This window comes from Somniosus microcephalus, chromosome 7 (genome assembly GCF_052327205.1).
Source record: "Somniosus microcephalus isolate GS21.2 chromosome 7, FLI_Smic_1.0, whole genome shotgun sequence".
Taxonomy (NCBI): Eukaryota; Metazoa; Chordata; class Chondrichthyes; order Squaliformes; family Somniosidae; genus Somniosus; species Somniosus microcephalus.
In genome coordinates, this window is record NC_140993.1 from 215,404,402 (window position 1) to 215,424,439 (window position 20,038).

General features: G+C 48.4%; 1 protein-coding gene across 3 annotated transcripts in view; it reads right to left on the bottom strand.

Annotated features, from left to right (window-relative positions):
• Positions 1-20,038, bottom strand: part of LOC147115111 (regulating synaptic membrane exocytosis protein 4-like) — a 536,931-nt gene that overhangs the window by 14,860 nt on the left and 502,033 nt on the right. For all 3 annotated transcript variants that reach the window (XM_085993403.1, XM_085993404.1, XM_085993405.1), the window contains 2 exons: positions 15,100-15,241; positions 10,915-11,027 (listed from right to left, as the gene is read on the bottom strand). In XM_085993403.1, the coding sequence (XP_085849529.1) occupies positions 10,915-11,027; positions 15,100-15,241 (255 nt within the window). The remainder of the gene's footprint in view (positions 1-10,914; positions 11,028-15,099; positions 15,242-20,038) is intronic.

A 20,038-nucleotide genomic window follows, 5' to 3' on the forward strand; every position in this document is an offset into this window, starting at 1 on the left:
AGTTTGTGGTGTTCTCTCTCTCTCCCTCCCCCAGTTTGTGTTGTTCTCTCTCTCCCTCCCCCAGTTTGTGTTGTTCTCTCTCTCTCCCTCCCCCAGTTTGTGTTGTTCTCTCTCTCTCTCCCCCAGTTTGTGTTGTTCTCTCTCTCCCTCCCCAGTTTGTGTTGTTCTCTCTCTCCCTCCCCCAGTTTGTGTTGTTCTCTCTCTCCCTCCCCCAGTTTGTGTTGTTCTCTCTCTCCCTCCCCCAGTTTGTGTTGCTCTCTCTCTCCCTCCCCCAGTTTGTGTTGTTCTCTCTCTCCCTCCCCCAGTTTGTGTTGTTCTCTCTCTCCCTCCCCCAGTTTGTGTTGTTCTCTCTCTCCCTCCCCCAGTTTGTGGTGTTCTCTCTCTCTCCCTCCCCCAGTTTGTGTTGTTCTCTCTCTCCCTCCACCAGTTTGTGTTGTTCTCTCTCTCCCTCCCCCAGTTTGTGTTGTTCTCTCTCTCCCTCCACCAGTTTGTGTTGTTCTCTCTCTCCCTCCACCAGTTTGTGTTGTTCTCTCTCTCCCTCCACCAGTTTGTGTTGTCCTCTCTCTCCCTCCACCAGTTTGTGTTGTTCTCTCTCTCCCTCCCCCAGTTTGTGTGATGAAATATGCCATTCATCAGGCACTGTATTCCCTGTGTTTAGTTTAGTTTCAGTTTCATTTCCTTACCTGTATTGTATTGTGTGTAGGGCTCCGCCCATACCTGGCCCCTACTTAAGCAAGCCCCAGCATGTCTCACAGCAGTACAGCAGATCTCTGGATGAGAGACACTTCTCCAATGTGTATTACTTTCTGAGTTAATAAAAGCCTTGCTTTGCTACGTTAACGTCGAGTCTCGGATTCATTGAGGCACATCAATTTTATTAACTCAATTTTCAACGCAATGGACCAACTCTTGAAACCCGAACGTTTGGATTTGGACCCGCATGCTTCGGACGCATCGGCACGATTCGGACACTGGTTTAAGTGTATGGAATTCTTCCTGGACAATTCCGCAGCCATCACAGGCGCTACGGACACTGAGAGTATGAAACTCGGAATCCTGCGGAATTGGGTAAGCCACCGGGTTTACCCCCTCATCCAAGACGCCGACACGTACCCGGCCGCCTGCGACATCCTAAAGGCGCATTACCAGCAGCCTACGAACGAGGTGTACGCTAGGCATCTGCTCGCTACTCGCTCTTAGCGACCTGGGGAAATCGCTGGATGAGTTCCTAGTCACCCTGAAAACGCTTGGCAAAGACTGCAAGTGCCAAGGTGTAAAAGCCGCAGTGTACACTGACGAGCTTGTTCGTGATGCCTTTATCGCAGGCCTCAGCTCCACTTACATCCGGCAGAGACTACTGGAAAAAACGGGATTGGACCTGAAACAGGATGTGGCCCAGAGAAACTCGGACGCCTACTCTTCGGCCCGCGCCGCCCACGCCGCCACGTGTGCACCAAGGGCGCCGCCATCTTGGAAGGCATCTTCCCCGCCCGGCAGCCCGACACCGTCGGGGCCCCGCTCTCCCCCCAGAAGCCCTACGACAGCCGCGACGCGTCGGGGCCCCAACTGCTACTCCTGCGGGCAGGCGAAGCACATCAGCAACCTGTGCCTGGCGAAAGGCACCACCTGCTTTAAGTGTGGTAAGAAGGGGCACTTCGGGAAGGTGTGCAGAGGGAACCCCGCTGGAAAACCCGCCACCGCCGCGTGTGCACCGTGGGAGCGGCCATCTTGGACGCCATCTTGCCCGACCTCGTGGGGTCCGCCATCTTGTGAGCAGACAGCGTGGACGCCATCTTGTCTCGATCAGGGCCCTACAGTGGCATCGGTCACAGTGGACCAGACCAGACCGCACCCGCTATCCAAATCAATGGTGGACATCGAGGTAAACGGGTGCGGGGTTAAATGTTTAATTGACAGTGGAAGCACGAAGAGTTTTATCCACCCTGAACTAGCACAACAACTCTCTCTAACGGTGGTCCCTGCTCGGGGCACCATCTCTATGGCTGATAAAACCCAGACATCGACCATTATGGGTTACTGCGCGGTACAATTGTCCGTTAACGGAACTGTATACGATAATTTTAAATTACTAATCATGAAGAGTCTATGTGCGAGCATGATCTTGGGCCTGGATTTCCAGTGCCACCACCAAAGCATCACGCTCAATTACGGTGGGTCCCAGCCGCCCCTCACAGTGTGCGGTCTGGCTACCCTGAAGGTAAAGCCGCCTTCGCTATTCGCGAACCTTACTCCCAACTGCCGGCCAATAGCGACCAAAAGCAGGAGGTACAGCTGGGAGGACAGGCGGTTTATCGCGACCGAGGTGGACAGGCTGCTGAGGGAGCGCGTTATTGAACGCAGCAACAGCCCGTGGCGCGCCCAAGTGGTGGTGGTGAGGGGTAGCGAGAAGAAGCGGATGGTGGTCGACTATAGCCAAACGATCAACATGTACACCCAACTAGACGCCTACCCGCTACCCCGCATTGGTACCAACGACATAGGTAAAAAGAGGGATGAGGTCCTGCAGCAAAAATTTAGGGAGCTAGGTGGAAGATTAAAGGGCAGGACCTCAAAGGTTGTAATCTCTGGATTACTCCCGGTGCCACGTGCTAGTGAGTATAGGAATAGGAAGATAGAACAGATGAATGCGTGGCTAAAGGGATGGTGCAGGGGGGAGGGCTTTAGTTTCCTGGATCACTGGGCCTGCTTCTGGGAAAGGTGGGACTTGTACAAGTCGGACGGTTTACACCTGAACCAGAGGGGGACCAATATCCTTGCGGGGAGGTTTGCTAGCACTGCTGGGGGGGGGGGTTTAAACTAACTTGGCAGGGGGATGGGATACAGAGTGGAGCTATAGTAGGGGGTGATTTACAGCCAAATACAGAGGAAAAAACAAGTCAGCTGGGAAGGCAGAGAAAATATGTGAGGGCAAAAGGAAATATGGCAAGGCTGGAAGGCATTTATTTTAATGCAAGGAGTCTTGCAAATAAGGTGGATGAACTGAAGTTGTTGTTGAACACATGGGAGTACGATATTGTTGCTATCACGGAGACATGGTTGAGGGAGGGTCAGGACTGGCAGCTCAATATTCCGTCGTATAGAATCTTCAGGAGAGACAGAGGAGGGTGTAGAAGGGGAGGGGGTGTTGCAATATTAATTAAGGAGTCGATTACTGCTGTAAGGAGGGATGATATATTAGCGGGTTCCTCTAATGAGGCCATATGGGTAGAACTTAAAAACAAAAAGGGGGCAAGCACCTTGCTGGGAGTGTACTATAGGCCCCCAAACAGTCAGGGGGAGATAGAGGAACAGATATGTAGGCAAATCTCAGAGAAGTGCGAAAATAATAGGGTAATAATAGTGGGGGATTTCAACTTCCCCAATATTAATTGGGATAGTCAGAGTGTGAAAGGCTTAGAGGGTGCAGAATTCTTAAAGTGCATCCAGGAGAGCTTTTTGAGCCAACATGTAGAAAGTCCTACAAGAGAGGGGGTGGTACTGGACCTAATTCTAGGGAATGTAGCCGGGCAAGTGGTGGAAGTGTCAGTAGGAGAGCATTTTGGCGACAGTGACCATAATTCGGTGAGATTTAAGGTGGTCATGGAAAAAGACAATGATGGCCCGGAAATAAGGGTTCTAAATTGGGGGATGGCCGATTTTAATATGATAAGGCAGGATCTGGCCAAAGTGGACTGGGAGCAGCTACTTATAGGAAAATCCACATCAAAGCAGTGGGAGGCTTTCAGAGGGGAAATAGAGAGAGTACAACGCCAACATGTTCCTGTAAAGGTCAAGGGTGGGACCAACAAGCAAAGGGAACCTTGGATGACAAGGGATATACAAAAATGCATTAGGGAAAAAAGGGGGGCTTTTGGCAATTACAAAAGACTAAAGACGGAGGAAGCCCTAGAGGAGTATAAAAAGTGCAGGGGCATACTTAAAAGAGAAATTAGGAGAGCGAGGAGGGGCCATGAAATAACACTGGCGAGCAAAATAAAGGAAAATCCTAAGATGTTTTATAAGTATATTAAGGGCAAGAGGATAACCAGGGAAAGGGTAGGGCCCATTAGGGACCAAAGTGGCAATCTGTGTGTAGAGCCAGATGATGTAGGCGGGGTTTTAAATGAATTTTTTGCATCTGTGTTCACTATGGAGAAAGATGATGTAGACATAGAAATCGGGCAAGGGGACTGTGACATACTTGAACATATTAGCATCGAGAGGGAGGAGGTACTAGCGGTTTTAGCAGGCCAAAAAGTGGATAAATCCCCAGGCCCGGACGAGATGTATCCCAGGCTGTTGTGTGAGGCAAAGGAGGAGATTGCAGGGGCTCTGACACAAATTTTCAGAACCTCTCTGGCCACAGGGGATGTACCAGAGGACTGGAGAACAGCTAACGTAGTACCATTATTCAAGAAGGGTAGCAGGGATAAACCAGGGAATTACAGGCCAGTGAGCCTAACATCTGTGGTAGGGAAATTATTGGAAAAAATTCTGAGGGACAAAATTAGTCTCCACTTGGAGAGGCAAGGATTAATCGGGGATAGTCAGCATGGCTTTGTCAAGGGTAAATCATGTCTGACAAATCTGATTGAATTTTTCGAGGGGGTGACTAGGTGTGTGGATGAGGGAAATGCTGTGGATGTGGTTTACATGGACTTCAGTAAAGCTTTTGACAAAGTCCCACATAGGAGACTGGTCAAGAAGGTAAGAGCCCATGGGATCCAGGGTGCCTTGGCGCGTTGGATCCTAAACTGGCTGAGTGGCAGGAGGCAGAGGGTGATGGTCGAAGGTTGCTTTTGTGACTGGAAGCCTGTGTCTAGTGGGGTACCTCAGGGATCGGTGCTGGGTCCCTTGCTGTTTGTGATCTACATAAATGATTTGGATGAGAATGTAAAAGGTATGATCAGTAAGTTCGCAGATGACACGAAAATTGGTGGGGTGGTAAATTGTGAGGAGGGAAGCCTCAGGCTACAGGAAGATATAAACGAGTTGGTCAGATGGGCGGAAAAGTGGCAAATGGAATTTAACCCTGAAAAGTGTGAGGTGATGCATTTTGGACGGACAAATAAGGCAAGGGAGTACACAATGAGTGGTAGGACCCTAGGAAGTACAGAGGGACCTTGGTGTGCATGTACATAGATCCCTGAAGGCAGCGGAACAGGTAGATAAGGTGGTTAAAAAGGCATATGGGATACTTGCCTTCATTAGCCGAGGCATAGAATATAAGAGCAGGGAGGTTATGATGGAGCTGTACAAAACGCTGGTGAGGCCACAGCTGGAGTACTGTGTGCAGTTCTGGTCGCCTCACTATAGGAAGGATGTGATTGCTTTAGAGAGGGTGCAGAGAAGATTCACCAGGATGTTACCTGGGATGGAGCGCCTCAGCTATGAAGAAAGACTAAACAGGCTGGGTTTGTTTTCATTGGAGCAAAGAAGGCTGAGGGGGGACCTGATTGAGGTGTACAAAATGATGAGGGGCATAGATAGGGTAGATAAAGAGGAACTTTTCCCCTTAGTAGGGGGGTCAATAACAAGGGGGCATAGATTCAAGGTAAGGGGCAGGAGATTTAGAGGGGATTTGAGGAGGAACTTTTTCACCCAGAGGGTGGTTGGAATCTGGAACTCTCTGCCTGAAAGGGTGGTAGAGGCAGGAACCCTCACAACATTCAAGAAGCATTTGGATGAGCACTTGAAATGCCATTGCATACAAGGCTATGGACCAAATGCTGGAAAATGGGATTAGACTGGACAGGGATTGATGGACGGCGCAGACACGATGGGTCGAAGGGCCTCTTTCTGTGCTGTAAAACTCTATGACTCGATGACTCTATATCAGAAATGGTGAACCAAATTGCCCAATACCGGGTGTTCTCCACCATCGACCTCAAGTCAGCGTACCACCAGCTCCCTATCAGACCAGAGGACCGCCCGTACACCGCCTTCGAGGCGAACGGACGCCTCTACCAATTCCTCAGAGTCCCCTTTGGGGTGACGAATGGGGTCTCGGTCTTCCAGAGGGAGATGGACCGCATGGTCGATGACCACCACTTGCAGGCAACCTTCTCCTACCTCGACAACGTCACCATCTGCGGTCACAACCAGCAGGATCACGACTCGAACCTCGAGAGGTTCCTGAAAACCGCACAAAAACTCAACCTCACTTACAACGAGGACAAGTGCGTTTTCAACACCACGCGCCTCTGCATACTAGGCAGCGTGGTGGAGAATGGGGAAATCGGACCAGACCCCGACCGATTGCGCCCCCTACGGGAGCTGCCCCTGCCCAACACTCCCAAAGCCCTGAAAAGGTGCCTGGGGTTATTTTCTTATTATGCCCAATGGGTCCCCAACTACTCCGACAAAGCCCGCCCCCTCTTGAAAGCATCCTCTTTTCCGCTCTCTGCTGAGGCCCACGCCGCCTTCAAAAGCATTAAGCGGGATACTGAACGGGCCACGCTACAGGCAGTGGACGAGAACACTCCCTTTCAAGTGGAAAGTGATGCGTCTGACTTTGCCTTGGCAGCCACCCTCAACCAGGCGGGGCGGCCCGTAGCTTTCTTCTCGAGGACCCTCCAAGGGCCCCGAGATCAGACACTCCTCCGTGGAAAAGGAGGCCCAAGCCATCGTGGAGGCAGTGCGCCACTGGCGCCACTACCTAGCCGGCAAACGCTTCACCCTACTTACCGACCAGCGGTCGGTAGCGTTTATGTTTAATAATAAACAGAAGGGGAAGATTAAAAATGATAAGATTCTCAGGTGGCGGATCGAGCTCTCCACCTTCGAGTATGACATCATTTACCGGCCAGGGGCCCTTAACGAATCCTCCGACGCCCTCTCACGAGGGATGTGTGCCAGCGCCACCGGGGATCGGCGACAGACCCTCCACAACGACCTCTGCCACCCAGGGGTCACACGGCTGTTCCACTTCATAAAGTCCCGCAACTTACCCTACTCGATTGAGGAAGTTCGGTCTCTGACCAGGAACTGCCGCACTTGCGCTGAGTGCAAGCCTCGGTTCTACCGCCCAGATAGAGCCCACTTAATCAAAGCTACACGGCCCTTTGAGCGGCTCAGCTTAGATTTCAAGGGCCCCCTCCCGTCAGTCGACCGCAATGTTTACTTCCTGAACATTGTGGACGAATACTCCCGTTTCCCATTCGCATTCCCCTGCCCAGACATGACCAGCGCCACGGTCATTAAATGCCTCAACAGCCTGTTCTGCCTGTTCGGTATGCCGAGCTACATCCATACGGATAGGGGGGCGTCCTTCATGAGTGAAGAGCTACGCCAGTACATGCTGTCCAGGGGGATCGCCACGAGCCGTACCACCAGCTACAACCCCCAGGGTAACGGCCAGGTGGAGCGAGAGAACGGGACAGTATGGAAAGCAGTCACTCTAGCTCTAAGGACCAAGGGCCTCCCTATCTCCCGCTGGCAGGAAGTCTTCCCAGATGTGCTCCATTCGATACGGTCGCTATTGTGTACTGCCACTAATGCCACGCCTCATGAACGAATGTTTGTCTTTCCCCGGAAATCCACCTCAGGCGTATCCATGCCGTCATGGCTCTCCACCCCAGGTCCGGTATTTGTACGAAGGCATGTGAGGGGCCACAAGACGGACCCTCTCGTGGAGTCAGTGCACCTACTCCACGCCAACCCCCAATACGCGTATGTCCGGCACGCCGACGGAAGGGAGGACACCGTGTCCATAAAAGACGTCGCCCCAGCCGGTAACGACAACAACCACGACAACAACAGCAACAACGATCACAGCAACTCGTACCCACCCACTATCCTTTCATCACCCCCGGAAGAACATCGACCAACGGTGCCCCCACCAACTACCCCTTCAACAACCCTGGAGGCGCCCCCGGCAGAGACCCAGGAGGCCACCGGGGACACCCAGCCGACACCCGCGGCACCACAACAGCTACGTCGGTCACAGAGGACTATCAAATCCCCGAACAGACTAAATCTGTAGAAGGGGTGAATGTGATGAAATATGCCATTCATCAGGCACTCTGTATTCTCTGTGTTTGACTGTGCCTGTGACAAGCAGGGGAGTTTAGTTTCAGTTTCATTTCCTTACCTGTATTGTATTGTGTGTAGGGCTCCGCCCATACCTGGCCCCTACTTAAGCAGGCCCCAGCGTGTCTCACAGGCAGTACAGCAGATCTCTGGATGAGAGACACTTCTCCACTGTGTATTACTTTCTGAGTTAATAAAAGCCTTGCTTTGCTCCGTTAACGTTGAGTCTCGGATTCATTGAGGCACATCAGTGTTGTTCTCTCTCTCCCTCCACCAGTTTGTGTTGCTCTCTCTCTCCCTCCCCCAGTTTGTGTTGTTCTCTCTCTCCCTCCCCCAGTTTGTGTTGTTCTCTCTCTCCCTCCCCCAGTTTGTGTTGTTCTCTCTCTCCCTCCCCCAGTTTGTGTTGTTCTCTCTCTCCCTCCCCCAGTTTGTGTTGTTCTCTCTCTCTCCCTCCCCCAGTTTGTGTTGTTCTCTCTCTCCCTCCCCCAGTTTGTGTTGTTCTCTCTCTCCCTCCACCAGTTTGTGTTGTTCTCTCTCTCCCTCCCCCAGTTTGTGTTGTTCTCTCTCTCCCTCCCCCAGTTTGTGTTGTTCTCTCTCTCTCCCTCCCCCAGTTTGTGTTGTTCTCTCTCTCCCTCCCCCAGTTTGTGTTGTTCTCTCTCTCTCTCCCCCAGTTTGTGTTGTTCTCTCTCTCCCTCCCCCAGTTTGTGTTGTTCTCTCTCTCCCTCCCCCAATTTGTGTTGTTCTCTCTCTCCCTCCCCCAGTTTGTGTTGTTCTCTCTCTCCCTCCCCCAGTTTGTGGTGTTCTCTCTCTCCCTCCCCCAGTTTGTGTTGTTCTCTCTCTCCCTCCCCCAGTTTGTGTTGTTCTCTCTCTCCCTCCCCCAGTTTGTGTTGTTCCCTCTCTCCCTCCCCCAGTTTGTGTTGTTCTCTCTCTCCCTCCCCCAGTTTGTGTTGTTCTCTCTCTCCCTCCCCCAGTTTGTGTTGTTCTCTCTCTCCCTCCCCCAGTTTGTGTTGCTCTCTCTCTCCCTCCCCCAGTTTGTGTTGTTCTCTCTCTCCCTCCCCCAGTTTGTGTTGTTCTCTCTCTCCCTCCCCCAGTTTGTGTTGTTCTCTCTCTCCCTCCCCCAGTTTGTGGTGTTCTCTCTCTCCCTCCCCCAGTTTGTGTTGTTCTCTCTCTCCCTCCCCCAGTTTGTGTTGTTCTCTCTCTCCCTCCCCCAGTTTGTGTTGTTCTCTCTCTCCCTCCCCCAGTTTGTGTTGTTCTCTCTCTCCCTCCCCCAGTTTGTGGTGTTCTCTCTCTCTCCCTCCCCCAGTTTGTGTTGTTCTCTCTCTCCCTCCCCCTCCCCCTGAGTTTCCAGGCGATTTTCATTGGCCCCGATGCCGTCATCCTCACAAGTGCCAATGAATAATGGGGTGGCGGGCAGCAGGGCTCAGACAACAGGGTTTGGTTGACAAATATAGCAACCAATTTGCGCACAGCAAGGCCCCAAAAATATCAAACTAGATAAATGACCCTTTAATTGGTTTTGGTGGTGAGGGCTGAGCAATAAATGTTGACCAGGGCACAAGGAGAACTCCCTTCCCTGCCCTTCTTTGAATAGCTCTTTCATGCAAGTGTCAGCTGTGGCTCAGTGGGTAGCACACTTGCCTCTGATTCAAAAGGTTGTGGGTTCAAGTCCCATTCCGGGGACTTGAGCACATAAATCTAGGCTGACACTCCAGTGCAATGCTGAGGGAGTGCTGCACTGTCGGAGGTGTCGTCTTTCAGATGAGACATTAAACCGAGGCCCCATCTGCTCTCTCAGGTGGATGTAAAATATCCCATATTTCAAAGAAGAGCAAGGGAGTTATCCCCTGTGTCCTGGCCAATATTTACCCTTCAACCAACATAAGAAAAAACAGATTATCTTGTCATTATCACATTGCTGTTTGTGGGAGCTTGCTGTGTGCAAATTGGCTGCCGCGTTTCCTACATTACAACAGTGGCTCACTTCAAAAGTACTTCATTGGCTGTAAAGCGCTTTGAGACATCCGGTGGTTGTGAAAGGCGCTACATAAAATAAAAGTCTGTCTTTCTTTTCTTTTCCACTGAATAGGCAGGCAGGGCCTCAATTTAACATCTGATCTGAAAGACAGCACCTCGAACAATTCAGTACTGCACAGAAGTGGCAGCCTAGATTATGTGCTCAAGTTCTGGAGTGGGACTTTAACCCATAACCTCTTGACTCAGAAATCTATTTCTGACTCTGTCTTTTGAACCTCTAACGCATCCCCTCTTTACAAGCCAACTACCTGGACTATCGATGTATTACCTCATGGTTCACTGTGCTGAAGCTGCAGCCCATGCACCAATACATTTTTTAAGAGGAAAATCCATCTGATCCTTATCAAGTTTTGAAGAAAATGTTCCACATTGCAAGTAAAAAAGTCATAGCATATCTCGGCCTAATGCCTCACTGACTGCAGCAACTATAAGACAATCGCCCTTCGTAGCAAGTTTTAAGACAAATTAACGTGGGTATGACATATTGCTGTCATGTTCTGTGAATGATATAGTAGTTCTCCACTCGAGAGTCTCTACATTTTTGCTACAATAGCTGACTTGCGGACGTGGGCGATGGATCTGTGCTTCCCAGAATGCAGTTGCAGTGCTATATTTACAGCTTACTGAATAAAGATAAAGAGCTGAAATGGGGGAGGGAGAATAAAACTGTCACAATGACGCTGAAAATCACTTACACTGTAGAACAGATGCACTGCATTATCTGTGTACCTGTACAATGTCACAATGTTTCTAGCTTGCTTCCCAAACTGTAATTGAATTTATTAGCAGTCGAAGTATCATCTTGGATGAGGATTATTTGTTTTAACACAAAATATCAGTGCTGCTTACCCATGGATGGTGTCGCTAATGTCTGACGTCCAACCATCTGGGCTGGGCCAAGACCATCCAGAAAATCACTGAATTGGCTGTCTGATGCCAATCGAACACCAGGAAAGATAAGGCTATGAGGAAAATAAGTGCAAGAAAAGAGGAAACTGAGTGTTACATTTAGTAATCTTGAAGACCTGGAAATATGATCTTGTGCTAAAGATTAATTTTTCTTCTCAACCTTGAAATGTGTGCTGTAATTTATAGTTCTTGATCTTTATATTTATGCAATGAGATGTATATATTGGTGAGGTTTGGTAACGCATCATATTTGTGGCTTTGCGTTCATTAATACCATTATGTGCCATACCTAGTTCAGTGATGTGTAAATAGATAAAAACTTTTTTAAAACCCCCTTAACTTTCAACCACGGAGAAAATTGGGGGGCTAAATTCGGTTGATTTGCGCCTCCCATTAGCGCCCTAAGAGGGCACTAATGGGGCGCAAATCAACTAGCGCCTGGGCGCGATGCTGCTAACGCCACCCACGAAATTCAGCGGGAGGTTAGCAGCGGCACTAGCATCATTGCCGTGCTCAGCGCCCCTGCTTGCGCCCCATCTGTAACATTTGGTGGCGCCCCCCGAATTACCGGCAGACGCCACATCCACCGGGGTCAGGGGGGCCTACCTGCAGCCGGGACGGCGCTAGTTAAAGGGGAGGTGGCGGGCGGCCATTTTTGTTGCTGGCCGCCTGCCAGCACCTGCCCCTGTTGCTGTCCCCGGTCCCCGTGAAGCCACCCCGCAGGGTGCCGGCTGCTCTCTGTGAGCTGTTTGCCGGCACTCCCGATCACTGGTGGTCCAGCTGGGCACCGGGACGTGCTGTGCCAGGCCCCTCCCCTTTAATAAGGGGAGGAAGACCTGCAGTACCACGGCGCAACGTGCCGCAGCATGACGTAGTGCCGCGATATTGGCTTGCAGCGCCCCAAGAGGGACGCGGGGCGCTTCCAGTAGTGCCCCTCCTCCCTCTCGGAGCGCTACCTGGGAAAATCGGCCACGGGGCCGCTAACTTTTCGGGGAGCTAAAGTTAGCACCCCGGTGAAGGGAGCGCCCCCAAATAAAGCCTAGTCCAAGAATAACAGTCCAATGAGTGGATGGCAGAATCTTTTTTTTTTTTTTTTTTTTTTTTTTTTTAACAGGTTCAGATTCCCTCCTTTTAAGGTATTTTGCTTTCTGACCATTGCTTAATCTGTGGCCAAGAGGGTACAACTCTACTAGTGTCGCTCCAAAATGGTTGCTAAGGGCCTCAACAGCAACCCAGAAATGACTGCTGTACTAATTTTCCTATTCACCTTTTGGGGAAGTATCTGGCTTCCCTTTCCTGTCACCCTACGATGGTAAGAACAGGAGGTTGGACAGGGTAGATGCTGAGAGGATGTTTCCTCTCCTGAGGGAATCTAGAACGAGGGGGCATATATATTCAAGGCTGTTACATATATATTCAAGGCTGTTACATATATATTCAAGGCTGAGGTAGACAGATTTTTGAGCAACAGGGCCGTCAAGGGTTATGGGGAACAGCCATGATCTTATTAAATGGGCCGAATGGCCTGCTCCTGCTCCTATTTCTTATGTTCTTATGATCAGGCCTGCATTGTGCCTCAGTGGATGCATAGCTCTCACTGTCAGGGCTCATTCATGAAGAATGGCCACACCAGTGTGAGGCAGCAACAAGAGGAGAGGGGAGGGAATATGGGGAGAAAATTGGAAAATAATTCTAATTTGAGTGAGTACACAAGGAGCTTTAACATTAGCAAAATACTGCGGATGCTGGATATCTGAAATAACAACAGAAAACACCGGAAAAACTCAACAGGCCAGGCAGCATCCATGGAGAAGAACTTTCGTCAGACCTGAAACGTTAACTCTGTTTCTCGCTCCACGGATGCTGCCTGGCCTGCTGAGTTTTTCTAGCGTTTTCTGTTGTTATTTTGGGAGCTTTAACATAATGGCCCAGAAATTCGGGTCGGGGGCTTCCCGCGGATGCAAGCCCCTGACCTGCACTTACCTTGCGCGCCGGTCGTTGAGCTGTGGGCCCCCGTGGAATTCCGATCCGGGGCCTGCTCCAGCTGCCGGCGCGCAGTGCTTGCATATCCCAGGGGCGCAGTTAGTTCAATGCGTCTCCTGGGATCACGTGGGCCATGGGGAGCCAATCGGAGCAGGGAATGCTTCATTCATAAGTCTGACAGGAAGTGCTGTCAAACTTAGAAATACTACGGGCCCCTTCTTCTTACAAAACATCACTAAATCTTCAAATAAATTTTTTTTTAAATCACATTTTTTAAATAAACTATAAATTACATGAAATAACTATTTTAAACAATAATTTAAATCTTTGAAAAAAATAATTTTATTTTCTAACGGGGCTAAAAATAAACTTACCTTGCTTTAAAGTATTTAAAAATAATAAACCTGTGGAAAAAATGTTTTCATTTTAACTAATTCACCACTTACCTTGTATGTCTAACTTCTGCAGACTTACCTTCCCGGGAAAACCTGTAAAAAAAAAAACGAAGTTCGATGCGCACGCGCAGCCTCCCCCGTGCACGCGTTCGACCTCTGAACCCCTTTGTTCAGGGGATCGGAAGTGCCGGTTTCCCACGCATGCGCAGTGCATGCAGGAAACTGGCATTTCCATTGGGCCTACGGGTGAGTACCCCGTGCGTACTCACCCGTGGAGACCCAAATTTCTAGTCTTACTGTACCCATCATGTTCACTGTGCACATCTGGTTGACATATTCTGGAAATTACCGTGAACCGTGTCAGTGTATGAATGCTTAATGTACTTGTATCACACTCCTCTGCTACGTTAGAGGAGGCGTTAATGCATGGCTTAACTGCTCTATTGGGATAGAAAAGGGAGGAATTAGATACAAACTCGTTCAGGGATTTCTGGTAACAATGTCCAGGCTTAAAATCTTACAGTAGCACCACACCATTCACAATGTTCACTAAATATTTTGATACTTCAGTTTCATTGTAATTGGGTCAATAGTTACCTATATTTATTTGCAAATGATTGTGATCTTATAAAGGCTGAAGTTGAGTGTACTGGGGAATTTAACATGTGTGTAACTTGCACCAAAAGTGTTAGTATCATTAGATATGGAATAAACTTAAAGCCAAACTACATTCCCTCACATTGTTAGTTAACTCTGATATAAAACACAGGCCTCGGTTGGAATACTGTGTCCAGTTTTGGTCTCCTCACATGGTGGGTGATATTGAGGCTTTGGAAAGGGCGCATAGGAGGACCACTAGACTAATTCCCAGTTTAAAGCATCTTAGTTATCAAGATAGGTCAAAAGAGTTGGGACTCTACACTTCAGAGAAGCGTAGACTTAGGGATGATCTGATTGAGATTTGTAAGACGATGAAGGGAATAGATTGTGTTCCAGTTGACAGTTTGTTTCAATTACATAGGTTAGGGAGGACCAGGAGTCACAATTTTAAGTTTTATAAGGCCAGATCTAGGTTAGGTGTCAGGAGGTGTTTTTTTCCCCCAGAGAATAGTGGACCTCTGGAACAGGCTGTCGTCTCGTGCGGTGGATGCTGAGTCGCTGAATTCCTTCAAGCGAGAGCTGGACCTGTTTCTGGCTATGACAGAGATCACCTCTTACAGAAGGGAATTCAGGGCCAGAGAAATCTCTTGAAATAGTTTTGATTACCAAGATGGGTCGGAGAAGAATTTCCCAGATTTTTGCCCCCCAAATTGGCCTGGGTTTTTTAATCTGTTTTTTTCGCCTCTCCCAGGATATCACACCCGGGTGGGTGGAGAGTGTATATATTGTGATACACAAGGTATCACAATTGTGTGGGACAGGCTGAATGGGCCAGAGGGTCTTTACCTGTTCGTCATTGTTCGTATGCTCGTATACCATAAGCAGCCTTTCGCACACCAACAATTTCCACTCCATTGATGTTTCTGAATTAGTAGAGTATAAGAATGTAGGCATAGGGCCAGGCCATTTGATCCATCCACTGAACTAGGTCTCTTCTGATGGATTAATCTGTCCATTTCCACAGAATGCTCAATTCAGGGTAGTTTAGTGATGGGGAATATTGTGATGTGGAACATAGGTTTGTGCCCCAGCACTGTAATATTGTTGAAACATTGTAACGTGGAGTTCATCATTATACTGAACTTACTTTCCCTCTGAACTGTAGCTGTTCATGCTCCCATCAGTAGACTCGCGACTTGGTTGCCGGGTCATCCGATTTCTCATTTCAACTGCCAATCCAGTTTCTGTACTGCGCTGGATGGTACTTCGTAGCTTCTTCCCTCCAGCCTCTGCGGAAATAAGAATGGGAAGATTCTAAGTTACATAAACACTGATACAGTGTTCGAGAGATGATCAGGTAGTGGAGTCCAATCCTGAAAAGGAGGTGATCTTCTACCTACTTGCCCTTTCACATAAACTATAGAAACAAATATAGTTTAAGAGAGTTTATACTGTGAAAAAATACCTACTGGGGCATAATGGTCAGCAAAAGAATGGCCACTTCTCAGCAAAAGCGGCTCCTTGCTTTTAATATTTGTAACACAGTGGCCCTCCGTCCTTTAGGCTCATTCTGCTTCACCTTTGTGACTGTTTCCAACTACATCCTTCTTGGATCGAATTAATTGACCAGTTACAGAAAGAACTCAAATACAATGAGATTCAATCTCAAAACTGAGGGAATATTTCCTGTGTGCTATGTGCAATGAAAATGTAAACACATTGGCCTAGAAATTCAGTTGACTGCGCCAGCCGTTAGCACCTTAGGAGCAGATCTCGAGCGCTAGGCGCTTAGCGCCCGGGCGCAGCGCGATCTGCGCCTCGCCCCAACTTCAGTAGACATTTCGCGCCGGCGCAAAGTCATTGCGCGCGCGCAGATCATGACGTCATTTCGTCGTGCAACGCCCTTTGTGTGCCCGGAACCGGAACTTCACTCGCGCCGCCCCATTGTGCGCCTGGCGGCCCGAACGACTGTGAAGTGGAACGGTACACAGCCGAGGCGGGCCGCGGGGAGCGCAAATTAAAGGGCACTCCTGCAGTAGAAAAGGCAGCCGTTTTGAGGAGGAGGAGGAGGAGGAGGAAGGAGGAGGAGGAGGAGGAGGAGGACAGCCCTCCCCAAATACACTAGTCTCGGCCTTTCAAAAAAACAAATCCACCCTCCCCCTTTAAGAGCTCACCGGTGCCGGCAATCAGCAGCTCGCCGCACCAGCCCTGCGCCCAACTTCCAGTGTTAGCGCCCCAGGCTGCCGGCTTAGCGCCTAAAGATAGTTGTGGAATGCCAGTTTTAGCGCTCGAGCAAACTCTTAGGGCGAAGCTACTGAATATCGGCGAAGTGGCCTCGACTTTGCGCCGGGCGCAAACTTTAGCGGCCGCCCGACTTTACCGCCCCAAAAGTGGCTATAATGAATTTCTAGGCCATTCTTTCTAAACAGGTTTATGAGTTTGTTACACATGACAGTTATAGAAAATCTTCCCCCACTGCCAATTATTTACACTGTCCAGGCAAGATGGGGTTTCAGGTTAGTAGCACAACTGTTAATTTTAGAAATAAAAACAGAACATGCTGGAAATACTCAGCCGGTCAGGCAGCATCTGTGGAGAGAGAAACAGAGTTAATGTTTCAGGTCGATGACCCTTCATCAGAACTGGAAAAGGCTGGAGATGGAACAGGTTTTTAAGCAAGTGCAGGGGCAGGGAAACGGGGGAGGGGTGGAAAGAACAAAAGGGAAGGTCTGTGATAGGATGGAAGGCAGGAGAGATTAAGAGAGATTAAGAGATGGTGCAAGGCAAAAAGAGATGGTAATGGGACAAGTTAAGAAATAAAAGATGACTCTAGATGAAGTGTAAATGGCACTGACAGAATGATCGACAGCTGCCATGTAGGAGAGAGAAACAATAAATAAATGGGGGAAAAAAGGATGGGGCAGAGGTTAATTTTAGAATTGTTTTAGTGCTAACAATTGCTTTATTATTTGGTAGGTATGAAAATTTAGCAAGTGCTGATAGTTTGTGAGCGTGGCTCTCATTGGTGGGGGAGCCCAGAACAAGGAGACATACCTTGTAAATTAGAGCTAGGCCATTCAGGGTGATGTCAGGAAGCACTGCTTCACACAAAGGGGAGTGGAAATCTACAACTCTCTCCCCCAAAAAGCTGTTGAGGCTAGGTCAATTGAAAGTTACAAAACTGAGATTGATCGATTTTTGTTAGGCAAGGGTATTAAGGGTTACGGAACCAAGGCGGGTAGATGAAATTGAGATACAGGTCAGCCATGATCTAACTGAATGGGGGAACAAGCTTGAGGGACTGAATGGCCTACTCCTGTTCCTATCATTTTGTAACTAAGCCAAAATTGGGAAGCTGAAATGTTGTTACTAAAGAATTTAGGGAAACAGGCATCAGTTCAACAAATAACATTACCAGTTTCAAGTATTGCTTTGGGCACACAGCAGTTCTGTTGTTAATAAATGAGATCTGGACTGGAGCACAACTTCCTAAAAATGGTCTATTTGCCTCTGTCCTCCCTTTTCATTCGATCACCTCGGCTATGCCTAATCCTTCAGGTTGTAGGGTGAGACTAGTGGGTTGAAGAACTCTCCACTGCCACTTGAACTGACAGAGAGTGCTCTTTGCATGGTGTTTCTAGTGTGTTATTTCTTTGAGCTACATTTTTCCCCTCCTGCATTCCAATTAGACCATTCACTGTGACAAAGCATTCCATCCACCAGTCTGGCCAAAGCAACCAAAACTAGCACTTTAAAGGGGGCTAAATCCGAACTAGTGACTGGGAGTTAGACTCAGGTTATGTGTAGGAAGCCGTATATTACTGCTACAGCTGCACATTACCAAAAAAGTACTGTTATTAAAAATGCAACCAATTAATGGATCTGATAGAGAATAAAACTGTAGTCTGCACACTCAAATCAAGGATGGTAAAAATAAAGGAAATTATAATATGCCCACATCAAGCCTGCACTCACATTTGACATGATAGTAAATAAATAAAAATCTTATTATTTTCATGAGACTTTTCTAAACCATAGTAAAGGATAGGTTTTACCAATTTGTGATTCAATCTCTCAGGGTGAAAATTGGGAATGTGGGGTGGAGGTCAGCAGACTTTGCAGAATTTTCTGTCCAATAATTTTCAAGATGTGATTGCACTAGAGAGGGTACAGAGGAGATTTACGAGGATGTTGCCAGGACTGGAGAATTTTAGCTATGAGGAAAGATTGAATAGGCTGGGGTTGTTTTCTTTGGAACAGAGGAGGCTGTGGAGAGACTTAATTGAGGTGTATAAAATTATAAGGGGCCTAGATAGAGTGGATAGGAAAGACCTATTTCCCTTAGCAGAGGGGTCATTAGCCAGGGGATATAGATTTAAAGTAATTGGTAGAAGAGAGCTGAGGAGAACTTTTTTCACCCACAGGGTGGTGGGGGTCTGGAACTCACTGCCTCAAAGGGTGGTAGGGGCAGAAATCCTCATCACATTTAAAATGTACTTGGATATTTGAAGTGTTGTAACCTACAGGGCTACGGACCAAGAGCTGGAAAGTGGGATTAGGATGGATAGCTCTTTTTTTTGGCCGGCACAGACAAGATGACAGAAAATCCTGCAGGGCTCATTGCCCCCAGTGCCTGAATTCCTTGCACGTGAAGTTTCATGCCAGGAGCACTAATATGTAAAATCTACCCTTACATTTTCATCAATTTAAAACAAATTCTACAGTGCTCAACAAAATGGAGGGCGCTTCTGAATAACAGCACTACACCTACAGCATGAGTTACTAATCTGAAAAAAGCAACATCAGAACAAAGCTGTCATGTGGGAACCAAGTCTGTGACATTGTGGAGTAAAGCAACTCCTGCACCCAGTACCAATGGCAGGAGATGTACTTTATACTGAATTCGTTTGTCAATCTGGAAACCAAAATCCAGGCTTCTTATTGCTGTTGAATTGATGGAACTGAACAGCTGACACTCTGGGGGCGATTTTATTAATGGGGACGCGTTGGAGGCGGGACTGCTGCTTGGCGGGTCGATGTCCCGCATCCATCGATTTGTGGCCAACCCATGTTATTTTCCCTTGATTGACCTTGTTAAGCCCGCCCAGCAGGCTTAGCAGGCCAATTAAGGGAAAGCTGGTTGCAGAGAACGTCAACGTATGGCGTTTCATCTGTCAAAAATTTGCACTTACCTCAGGTACTCACCTCTACACTCTTGCACCCATCACTTACCTTCACATCACACTTTTGCACCCCCCCCCCGACCCCCGCAGACCCAGTACTCACCTCGTCGGCGTGTTTTGGGGCCTTCGGGAAGCCCACACTTGTGAGGGCAAAAAGGGGATAATCCTATTTTCTGCCTGTTAACTGCCTGTTAATAGGCTTTAATTGTTTCCCGCTTCCAAGGAGACGGGACCCGACGCGGGATAGCTACCTGCCTGCTAGGAAGATGGCATGGGCACCCGCCTCCAAATTCTGCCATTTTCCCGGCAGTCCCGCCTCCCCAAGGCTGGCAAAATCGCCCCCTCTATATCAAACTTGTTAAAGCTCCAGATCAAACACTGTGACAAGACTAAACAATGCGTGCACAAGTCATGTGAAATGTCAATTTCAGATGGCTTCTGGCTGCGAATGTATTGTAATCATGGCTGGGGTTACTATTTGGAAATTTTTATTACTATATCCTTTCCTCATTTATTGTTCTAGTTTGTTTGGTTTCAACTTTAACTGTTTTGACTGTTATGCAAATCTTTAAAAATAAAGCCTATGGCTGGAATACAGGCTCGTTTTTCAGTTTCTACCAGTTGGTAAGGCCCAATTCTCCCATCAGCTCTCGTTATTTGGTAGGAGCTCATACGTCAGAATAAGCAATGCCTTATGCATGGATCTCTGCCACTGGCAATTGCAAGTTGGCAGTGTTTCCATGACTCCCTGATGGCATTGCATTGCTCCATCAATCAGGCTGGTACTGCGTGGGTAGGTGCCAGGAAGCATGTTCAAACTCTCTAAATATTGCTTGCAAAATAACCACTGTGTTTTGAGAGGATCAAATGGATTTAGCTCCAAAGTAAACATGCAATAAAGAC